Source organism: Thamnophis sirtalis, unplaced genomic scaffold, assembly GCF_051295495.1.
Source record: "Thamnophis sirtalis isolate CommonGarterSnake01/CBP01778 unplaced genomic scaffold, rThaSir2_p1.2 scaffold_12, whole genome shotgun sequence".
In the NCBI taxonomy this organism is placed as follows: domain Eukaryota; kingdom Metazoa; phylum Chordata; class Lepidosauria; order Squamata; family Natricidae; genus Thamnophis; species Thamnophis sirtalis.
The window spans coordinates 61,144,534-61,156,232 of NW_028261392.1; the positions used below are offsets into that span (position 1 = coordinate 61,144,534).

Genomic DNA, 11,699 nt, shown 5'->3' on the forward strand with positions numbered 1-11,699 from the left:
TTAATCATTTCTGCCTCCCCGTTCCCTGTTCAGAGAAATTGTATACAACATAATTTCACCTTGAGAGTAATTGAACAGCCATGTTCTTATGTCCAGATGATTATCAGTGTTATAACCTTGTATTCCTACAGCCATAAATTGATTTCAATAAAGATAAAATGCAGTCATCTTTTAAAACCCAACCAGGAATAATTTGAAATCACTTCAATAAAAAAACTTTTTATTCTAATGCATCAAAGGCAGATTAAATTTAATATATTTTTTGTTATAGCCATGGTAATTTGGGAGCCACATAATATCTCTCAGATTACTTGAGTTACAGCAGTTGGGTAAGAGAAGGCATAATTGTTTTCCTATTTTGCATTTCATTCACAACAACATTATCCTGCTAAAAAATACGGGAGTTCCCACTCTTTTTAATCCTGTGTGCTTAGGCAAGGAAGATAATGCAGTATCATTTCCCACTTTCTTTGTGGAACTGTGACATACAGGCATGAAGAATTTTGCCATCCTTATTGTCTGTTTTCCCTTCTCAGCTTCCATTAGTGCAGCATTTGCTGCAGTCCTGTCTAAATCATTTTAGTATAATCCCTGTTGTTCTATCTTCTACCCTCTGGAGATTTAGCTTTTGATAATCCTTTCTTGTAATTTGATCACATATTTCTCAAGGAGAATTTTGAATTCATTTTGTTATTAGCAGCTTTTAATTGGTTGTTGATTGAAATAATTATTTGAGAAAGTAATGAACAACTTTTGGCTTTGAATTCCAGCCAGCATCCAATTTTTCCTCTGTCCTCAAATTATAAGATCTCTTAGCTTCACAATCTAGCACAGCATAATTTAGGAAATGTAACAGAGTACAATGCACTTGCCATATAATCATGTTGCAGATTAAAGCTCATCTGAAATTCAAAATACATCCATTGTTACCTCTTTCATTTTTTCTTACTCTTTATCTTGCTATCATTTATTGTTCAAATTTTTCATCTTCATGCTACTATGCAAGAACACTCCTAGTTGGTGAAGGCTTCTTGGGAGGTGGCAGGTAGCTGGATCCATGCTATAATCGAAGGAGGCAGTGGTGCACCCTTTCCTCAAAAAGCATCCTGGACAATTTTAATCACATTTCCAATCTTTTCTTTTCATGGAAGATTAAAAAAGGGAAGAAACTGATTATCTGAACCCCCTTCAGTCATATTTCAGGTGCAGACGTAGTATGGAGACAGCATTGGTAGCATTTGTGGTTGACTTGTTGTGAATTTGGGATGTTGTTAGAGCAACTGTCCTGGGTTTCTTGATCTTTCGATAGCTTTCAATCCCATCAACCTGAGTATCCTTCTAGCCTGCTTGTGAGAATTTGGAGTGGAAGGTACAATGTTCCAATGCTTCCCCTCCTTTCTCTGGGGTTGGATTCAGGAGAGGAACAGCCGGACTTGAGATTGCTGGCGTGTGGGCTACCACCTCTTTTCTTCAACATCTTCATGAGCTTGCTCAGTATCCAGATGATACAAAATTATATATCAGACTTACCAGACAACACTGAGAAGAAAGAGGCTTCTTAACAGTCCTGAATGAATTGCTCTTTAAGACTCTTTTGGAGTCACAGCTCCTTCAATGTTGTCTGATGGGATCTAGGAAGCAGGACATTTCCTGTTCTATGGAACGCTGTTTCCAGAGGCTGGTTGCTTCCAGTTCGGCCGAATCGGTAGTGGAATTCAGGCAGCGACCCAGGCCTGCCACGCCCCCGAACCGGTTCCCTCACTGCCGCTGGGCCGCTGCCATTTTGGTTTTTAGTGACTGCGTGTGCGCAGTTCACTGTAAATTGTTCTGCACATGCGCAAAGAACAATTTACATTGAACGGTGCACGTGTGTGCAGTGCACATGTTGCGTGCGGGTTGTGAACTGGTAGTAAAACTGGCAGCAATCCACCCCTGACTGTTCCCCTACCAAGATACCTCTGGGCCTCACCCTGACTATATTCAGAGGGTTCTGAAAGTCTGGCTCTTTCCCCCAGGACTGGGTTAGCATGAGTGTGTGAGTCCAGCATGTTTTATTATCTTTTAATGTTGGTTTTAGTTCCAGTACGTGGCTATGTTTTTTTTAAAGTTGTACAGGTAACCCCTGACTTATGATCATTCATTTATCAACCAAAGTTACGAGAAAACTGAAAAAAAGTAATTTACAATGGTCACAGCAGCTCCACAATCATGTGATTGCAATTCTCCCCGTGGAGATCCGGACCCTTACTACCCTCCCGGCCTTCCGCAAAGCCACCAAGTCCTGGCTGCTCCAGCAGGCCGGGGGGCTTGTGAAATATCCAGCCCCACGGTAATTGTGAATGTTACGTATTTTAAAGTGTTGTTTTGTTTATTTATCCCCTTCCCTTGTTTATTGTAAGCCGCCCGGAGTCCTTCGGGAGTGGGCGGCATACAAGACCAATAAACTCAAACTCAATTCTGATATTTGGCAACCGGCATATAATTACAACAGTTGCAGCATCCCAGGATCACGTGACTGCTAATTGTGACGTTCCCACTCAGTTCCCAACAATAGACGATTCACTTAACCACTCTATGATTTGCTTAATGACTGTGGCAGAAAAGGTCATTAATTCAGATGTGATTATGTGATGACTCACTGAACAATTGCATATTAAGCCATGGAAGTTCTGGTCCGAATTGTGGTCATAAATCAAGGACTACTTATATTGTTTGATTATTTTTACCCTACACCAATGCCCTTGTGACCTTTGGTTTAGATTACTGCAATAGGCTCTACATTGGGCTGTCACCGAAGAGCATTCAGAAACTTCAGTTGGTATAAAATTGAGCTGCACGGCTAATAAATAATGCCGGCTACTTTTACACTACAATGTAACCTCATTACTCCGTGAGCTGCACTGGCTGCCAGTATGTTTCCGGGTCCAATTTAAGGTGCTGGTTATCACCTTTATGTCACCTACATGGCTTGGGACCAGGTTAACTTGAAAGGGATCGGCTTTTCGCAAGAGTTACTGTCCATCCAAATTAATTCAGTGGACTGGGCCTGCTGCAGATCCCATCGGCCAAGGAATGTCGACTGGCAGGAACCAGAAGATAAGCTTTCTCTGCTTGCAGCCCCTGTCTTATAAAATACCCTCCCCTCAGAGATTGGAATGGCCCCAACCCTATTAGCCTTTTCCAAGTCTTTAAAAACCTGTACCTGGGCCTGAAGTTGGTATGTTTAGGGCCTCTGTTACTTTACTAGCCCTCTCCTACTTCCAGAACTGTTTTTATTTCCATGAAAACATTGCTCATTTTCTCCGCCACTTTTCATTTTTATTCTTTGAAATTCTTTTTCAAGAAGAATTCCTTGAAAAGAGCCGAGGTGGCGCAGAGGTTAGGGTGCAGTACTGCAGGCCACTTCAGCTGACTGTTATCTGCAGTTCAGCAGTTCAAATCTCACCGGCTCAAGGTTGACTCAGCCTTCCATCCTTCCAAGGTGGGTGAAATGAGGACCCAGACTGTGGGGGTGATATGCTGACTCTGTAAACCGCTTAGAGAGGGCTAAAAGCCCTATGAAGTGGTATATAAGTCTAACTGCTATTGCTACTGCTATTTTTATTTACTGATTTTATATGTTTGTCTCTGGGTTTGGGTTTTCTCCTTTTTCACAGCAATCCTTTTATATACATTTTCTCATGCTTTATTATTTCAACAAGCATACTTTTTTGTATTCCCTATTTGCCTTCATATTTATAATTGTTTTTACTCTCTTCCAGAAAGCTTCCACGTCCTCCTTAATTCCTTCTATTAATACATTTTTAATTCTTTTTTTATAAAGAACTTGTATCTTCCTGAATCATTCTCATTTCACTCATTTCACTTTTCCCCTCTTCTTCCTTTTCCCTTTTCCCTCAATCCATTTTCGATAGTTTCAAAAAATGATCTGTCTCAAATTCAAAACTTCTCATTGCTCTTGTACCCTTCACTAATTGCTTCCTGTCAACCTTTCATCATAAACCGTCTTGGTGGTTTTATATTTATATTCATGCCATTGCTATAAAACATTAATAACAGAGCTCTTTCTAAGCAGCTATTCTTTAATCAGCATTCTCAGTCTTTCTTGACTCTCTAAAGGTTTATCACTTTTTCAGTTCTCTCACACCTTGTTCAAGCTCGTGTGTTCATAACGTGTCACAGATGGTTTTCTCTTTCTAGCAATTTTTCCCCCCTTCCGGATTAGAATGAACCTGAACTCCACTGCTTTTGTATACAAACTAGATTCTAGAATCTAAAGATTACTTTGCAGGACAACATTCAACTTATGCAAGCCTTCTTTGATTTGAATTGTTTAGAAAACAAAGCTATTCATGGCAAGGAGCTTGCAACAGGGGCAAAATATATTCTGATCATAGAGCATCCCTGCTTATTCTGTACCAACAATGATTGCAATGAATGCCCATTGCAGTAGAAATGCTTTTTCTTCTGCGTTCTTTTCATACTAGCAAGTACTCAGCAGAGGGAGCTATTGATATATGTTATTTATTCAGTTCAATAAACATTAAGATGCCTGGCCAAAATTCTTCTGCTTAGATTGTGTTTTGAATGAAGCTATTTCCCCAGATGTTTGGGCTAGGGGGTAGAGGAACTCTGCTAATAATAATAGTCAGTGGGGTTAACAGTTTATGTTGCTAGGATGGATAAATAATTAAAATTTAATTGTTCTAAAATGCCTAAAAGTATTTAATGGAAATACTATGGCATGCTCTACGACAGTGTTTCTCAACCTTGGCAACTTGAAGATGTCTGGACTTCAACTCCCAGAATTCCCCAGCCAGCATTCGCTGAATTCTGGGAGTTGAAGTCCAGACATCTTCAAGTTGCCAAGGTTGAGAAACACTGCTCTACGAATTACACAACAGTACTTAGCTGCGGTCAAGGAAACAAAATTAGATTAATCTTTTTTTAGATATTTTAAAGCAATTATATTTTTGTTCTTTTATCCTAATTGTGACTTTTGTGTTTTAACTGCTGGTCTAAGACCAAAATAGAGATTGATTAATTGATTGATTGAATGGCAAATTGTTAATCAAAGTTTAATTTCCTCTTTCCTCAGGTCAAAGATTCATGACACCAAAGTATTAATAGAAGACACAGATGATGAAGCAAACACATGAACTGTCCCCAGGGTCAAGTTCCGCATCCCTCATGTTCTTTTGATTTATTACCTTCCCAACCGCAACAGCCACCCAGTCCATCCCTCTGGTATAGTTCCAGCTAAAAACAGGAGAAAAATCCGAACACATTTTCTGAGCTCTTCCGGACTGGTTCCTATGGACTCCAACAAGCTCACTGTGTTTTCCTTTCTTTTCTTCTGGTTTTAATTTGATTTCTTGTTTTAAAAAAAATGTAAAATCTAACTTCGTTTTGCCAATCAGAGGGACATTTAAGGAAGGAGCTGTCTTAAGGATTGTTTACAATCTCTTCAAGGACATACAATCTGGATGAAGGAAGCATCATTTTGGACTCCCTAACGGGGACTTTTAACTGAGAAATCATTCGGTCTCTGCTCAGTCCAGTTTTTACTGGTTGAAACTGGACCAGCGTTTTTAACTCTGGCTCGCGCTCTCTGGTTTTTTGGTGTTTTCTTTCATATCCAGCGCCAACGCACTAGCTGCACTTGCCGGGAAAGTGCACTTAGAGCAGTACCTTCATTCACGAAGCTACTTTTTAATTTGGTGTTTAACTTTCTTATTATTATTTTTTTTGAAATATGATGTATTTGTTGCACATAGTTTTCATATTATTTATGATAGTTAACCTTATGAGAATGGTTTTCTGAGTCCTGTGCAATGAAGGTGGTAACTCTTTTAAAAAGAAAAAGAAAAAAAGGCAAGTGGTTGGGGAGAAGGGGATGTAGATCCTGGATCTCTCTCTCTCGCTGCAAGGTTAAGCCCTTTAAAATACCTCTTTGAGAGAACTTGCACCAGCTTAACCTGATTATTATTTTTTTATTTTTATTTTTTTCTTCTTCTTCTTGATTGATTTTAAGCCAAAGTCGCTCTGTTGAGTTTTATTGCTGCTGCTGCTGCTGCTGGTCCCGTAGAAATCTTGTCACCTTCCTTAGCTGGATCTTCTTTTGTACGTGTGCCTCCACAGAAATAATAATAACCACGATCTCCAGATTTCTGTTGGAAAAAAAGAATCTAGGGATAATCCGATGTAGTCCGTCAGATATCCATGCAAGAAAGCCTTAGTTTGTACATTTAAGAATGGTTTTCATTTTAGTGAGCTGAGTCTCCAGGACATCATCCCATTTTTAAATAAGGGAGTTCCTGTTATGTATGGTTCATTCACTTCAGCTAAAAAAATAGAGAAAAATAAAACTGATTGAGACAGAGGTCTGTCTTGTAGTGGATATAGGATTACTTATTCAGCAGTATATATACTGGGTTCAGGCAGACACTCAACAGCTTGCCATTTCTGTCATCCGGAGACTTTGTAGTCTCTGAATATTGAGAAAGTTGGTATTGCTATAGAAAGGGCTCTTTAATTTTTTCAATAAATAAAATATTTTGCCGTACTTTGGCAAAAACTTGACTGACAATCACTGTCCAAGAACATCCTCAGGTTAACTTTTGTTTCATTTTTTAAACCTACCTGCCCCAAGTCCTAGATTTCCAGTGTGGTGCTAGGCCCGACTTCTACAAGCATTATGAGTGGCACTGCTAATTGGACTTACGGTAGATGATCATACACTTTAGTAAACCCTTTTAAAAAAAATGTTTATCAGTTGATTATTATTATTATTTTTTAATTCCATATTGGCCTCCAGCATCCATAGGATAGAGCAGCATGAATGCTTAAGATGACCACTCCCTCTCCTTGTAGTAGAAAGCCTGTGTTGTGTATGCCAAGCATTTGTACTTCATATTAGCAAATGGAAGCTTATCGTACTCTGTTACACAATGTGTGCATCTGTGAGATCACCACCCTATGATGGGAGAAGCTATTTCAGATTTTCTTAAGTCTGATACTGATATAGGATTTCACAGCAAGGACTGTGTTGTTCTTGTTTAGGTTTTTAGATGGTGTTAGTTCCTTTCTCCTGTACAATCTCCTTTGGTTTGCAAGCATTTTAAGCAAAGAGGATTCCTCTTTTATCTTCCCCCCCCCTTTCGTTTCCAAGTTAATAATCTTGTCTATAATAATTTATTTCCTTATTTTTATCTTTCAAGCCATTCACAAGACTTACTTTGTAAAGCAACTGTGACTTAAAAATAGTATGCATAACGTGCCTGTAAGCCATAAGGACCTAGACAACAAATTCCTGGCAAGACAAATTAACTACAAATCAGGACTCCTTGACACAGGCAAGAGAGCTGTAGAATGAAACTTTAAATCACAGTTATTTTTTATTGTGCTTTAACTTGGTAGAAGATTTAGGACATTGTGGTCGTAATGCAAGTAGATCTTGGAGTTGTACATTATTTGTGCTTCTGCAGTGTAGCAGTTATTGCTTGGTATTCTAGTACCAGGCTGTTCTAGTAGAAAAGTTGGATTTTGGAGTCCCACTAAGCTGTTTTGTAACAAAATGAGTCTGAAATTCAATGAGAGGTGGTTGTTTTTTTTTACATATTATAATAGACTACTACTGAACTTTATGTGAATAATGGCAACTACTTACACATTCAGTTAAACAAATATGAGAGGTCATTCTACCTAAGGAATGTTAATCTGAATAAATCATGCGTCCTCTAAATTCTTCCAGCCAAAGACATATAACAGGGAAAGATTTATTCAGGATATACTGAAGAATTCTGACGTTTGAGGTTTAAGCAGAAGGAATAACCTGATGGTGGAAATTTAGAAGTACCAGCAATCTGAAATAATTTGCCTATCAGATTAGGAAGATGATATATGCCACAATCAATATTTTTTTTCATACCACCATCATCTGGTTGAAAAAGATCACTGCCTTGTGCACAACACAACATTTTACACGGAGGTATTAAGTGAAGTTCCAGATTTAAATTTATATTTAGGGAACTTGACTAACTTTCATAAATTGTATGTTGAGGGGTTTTTTTTGAATCTATGTAATGATTAGCCAAGTTCATTAACTAAGCTTCCCCTCCCCTCCAGGGTGCTGTCATCAAAAAGCCCTAGATTGAATTGAATTATATATTTGGAAAAAAATGTGTGTCCTAAAGAATTTGTGCTTGGTAGCCCGATTTCAGAAATTGAGACCTTTTAATGTAAAGTTTCATCTCCAGAGTTCACTTTATTTTCCCGTTGGTGGTTAGTGCAGAATTGTTCGTTAAAACCAGTCTACCTGAATTTCTTGTGTAGAAAGCTTTTAGAATCACTAAAATGGAATATTGAAATAGCTAGGATACTGCTTTCATTTTCCTGGAGTATAAAGAAATGCCATGTAACTAGCAAAAAAATATTCAGAAGATTTTTTTATTTTTTTCCCTCACAGAGTTTAAGACCTGAAAGAAGAATTGATGCTTTTTGGCTTTTACACTTGGCCTTTTCCATGTCTGGCAAATAGATTTAATGTAGCGTTACATAATGGTTAGATTTTTCTTTGCCCTAAATAACGGGGCGGATAAAAGAAAGCTATATGAACCTCTTGGAAATTAATGACTTTCTTAAGCGGTTAACTATTTTAGAAATGGAATGGAATTGACGCTCTGCCAAGAAGACTGTTAGAAGCATCTTTGTGAGGTTATGCAGAAGTACTTTGCTGCTTTTTGGTCTCCTCTTTCAAAGTAGTTTTTCTTTGTTTTGTCAGAGAAGATGAATTTGTTAGATTTGAATTAAAGCATCTCCCTTGCTCTTTGTCCATTCTCTATAAAGGTTACAGAGTTGTGGAGGGTAGGAATCTTGCAATGAGTTTAGGCTTTATTCTGAGCAGTAAAAAAAAAAAACACCTTTATTTTCATTCTTTGCTTTTTATTACCTGATTTCTTTATTTTTATTTTTGATTGACAGAAGCAAGTGTGCTTTGTAGGAAACTGAAAAGCTCGCATATTGGAAGTTAAAAGCATGTGTTCAGGAAAAAGTATATAATTCTGGTGTCTTAAGGAGGAAATTCCATTGTGTTATTCTGGACTTTGGCTTGAAATTGATCACAAGCCTACTGGGAAGTAGTAGCAGTAGTAGAAGCTTTGTATAGATTGTTTTCTTTTAAAATATTTTAAAAACAATTTCATTAAGGAAGACCGTATTTCCCCTTCCCCACAAAAAAAAACCCCTTCATTGGACAAAAATGTGTCCAGTGTATTTATTTTCTGTGGAGAAGCAGTGTGCCTAAATTAAGCAATGTATTTCAGCATCTAGATCAGTGTTTCTCAACCTTGGCAACTTGAAGATGTCCGGATTTCAACTCCCAGAATTCCCCAGCCAGCGAATGCTGGCTGGGGAATTCTGGGAGTTGAAGTCCGGACATCTTCAAGTTGCCAAGCTTGAGAAACACTGATCTAGATATTTCTAAGCTTCTTCAAGAGATGCACATGAACATTTTTAATCCACGATTGTCTTCTCATATTTTCGTTTTCAAGGAATCCTTATTGATAAGGCCTCTAATCTTATAGTATCACAAATTTGCAAAGAGCAGGGAAGAAAAATGTAACTTGGCTAGGAAGATTTCCTGTTGATATATATAACAAATTTGATCTCTTGACTAATCCCACTTTCCTCTAAGGGTCATAAAAAAGCCAGAAGGCATAAATTGAAATTCTAGATTTTAGAACCTACTACTATAGTTAGATCCAGAATCATGCAATTGGTAAAACAATGTTTTCCTTTTCTAACCACCAATCCAGAGTTGAGCAACTACATTAGTCCCCTATATCATTTTTGTTAAATCTTTCTGTAAACCAGTTGTGTTAGAAGAAATTGTCCTGACTTACTAAGATTTGTTTTTTTTTTAACACTGGTTATTAAAAAGGAAGAAAGATTTATTTTTTGAGGGGGAGCCATTTTTATGCTTTTAATATCTTTTATATTTTTTCTGCTACTTATATGAATAAGAGTAACTTAACACAAGACCCTAACAATGTTGCCAAAATATTTATGTTAGTTCTGATTGGAAGGTGTGCATTTGGATATATCCTTCTTCCAAATCTTTATTAACTCAATGTCGGAAAATCACATTTTTCCTTTCTTTACGCTGCTGTAATAGGTAGAGTAAAGGAGCTATAGGTTTATAACTGGGCTATGAACTGCAGTCTTCATATCTGAATATGCCAATAGGTTAGTCCATTTACCATGCTAAACTCTAAATTATCTCCACCATGTTTAAGCCGTCGGCCTTACACTGTTAAGAATTCTTCAAAAAGTGATTGGAGATGGCAACGAGCTTGCCTTTTTGAGATCCAACTTTGCCCTGCTGCTATATTGAGATATATCTCATTCTCGTTTTTCACCTTATTGGTGTGTTGCTCTAAATAATGATTATATATTACAAAACCCCAAGCTGTAGGTGTCAAAAGTAACTATGGAATGTGATATAGTCCTCTTGTGGGTGCTTTTCTCTTTACTTTATTCCTTTCTCTATCCCCTTTTCCACTCCTCTCTTGGATCAGTGGAAAAGGTGAAGAAAAAAAAAAGACTTGCCGCTTGCTTGGACTCATAATGATGTTTTCTGTGATTGCGCTTTTAGCTGTCTCCTCCCCCCTCCCCTACTCTCCCCCCCCCCCAATGGATATAAGACTTTTTCTGAAGTGTGGAATTAACTTTCTTGATAAGTAGGTTTAAAAAATGCACAATGTGGTACTGTTTCATAGTTCTTAGATGGTTGTATAAAAAGAGTTAATGTGGTTTGTGCTTTAAAAGGAATAAGTGATTGATTTATTAATCTGTCTTTTTCATTATTACAAGCTTTGTTTTCCAATGACCACTTGCCTTGTTTGGTTTTTGTACAATATATGTGTCTTTAATGGTTGGTTTTATTCTTACACATTGATGTTGATCACACCAGGCCCACAGATCACACCTGTGCAAGCCTTACGTAACTGACTAGTGCATCCACAAGACTATTTTTACACGTGTATTACTTACAGATTAGGTTTCTATTCTGCCTTTAGGACAGAATTGTAAATAATTGTGATTACATTTATTGACTATGTTTGTTTCCTTTTTAAACAAAAAAAAAAAGCTGTTGAGGTCAAACTTTAGACAGTGAATATTGTTTTTTCACTACCCGAGCAACATAATTGATGTTCTCCAGTAGGTAACCTGTGTAATTTTCATATCATTTGAACCTGAGCTATTGCAGAAAAGAATCCCATGTTCGTGTTGTCTAAGTATAAATTCCGTGACCCGTCAAAACCGCGGAGGACAAAATCGCGCTCGACGAAAGCGCGCATTTGACATCATCACAGCCCGATGAAAAAAATTAAAAATTTAAATAAAAATAAAATTAAAGCAAACCGATTCACATAAAGGTAAGGGTTAGGGTTAGGGTTAGATTTAGGGTTAGGTTAAGGGTTAGGGTTAGAGCGTTAGGGTTACGTTTAGCGTTAGGTTAAGGGTTAGCGTTAGGTTTAGTGTTAGGTTAAGGGTTACGTTTAGGGTTAGGTTTGGGGGGGTTAGGGTAAGGTTTTTGCTTTATTTTTACATTTTTCGATCACAGCGCGATGTTTTCGTCGCGCTGTGATGACGTCAAATGCGCGCTTTCGTCGAGCGCAATTTTGTCCTCCGCGATT

The 11,699-nt window shown here is 37.7% G+C and overlaps 1 protein-coding gene across 1 annotated transcript in view; it reads left to right on the top strand.

Moving 5' to 3' along the window:
• XPR1 (xenotropic and polytropic retrovirus receptor 1) overlaps positions 1-5,604 on the top strand; it is a 90,666-nt gene extending 85,062 nt beyond the window's left edge. Inside the window, exon 15 of the mRNA XM_087726905.1 lies at positions 5,099-5,604. Within this exon, the coding sequence (XP_087583031.1) occupies positions 5,099-5,159 (61 nt within the window). The 3' untranslated portion in view covers positions 5,160-5,604. The remainder of the gene's footprint in view (positions 1-5,098) is intronic.
• Positions 5,605-11,699: the final 6,095 nt, after the last annotated feature.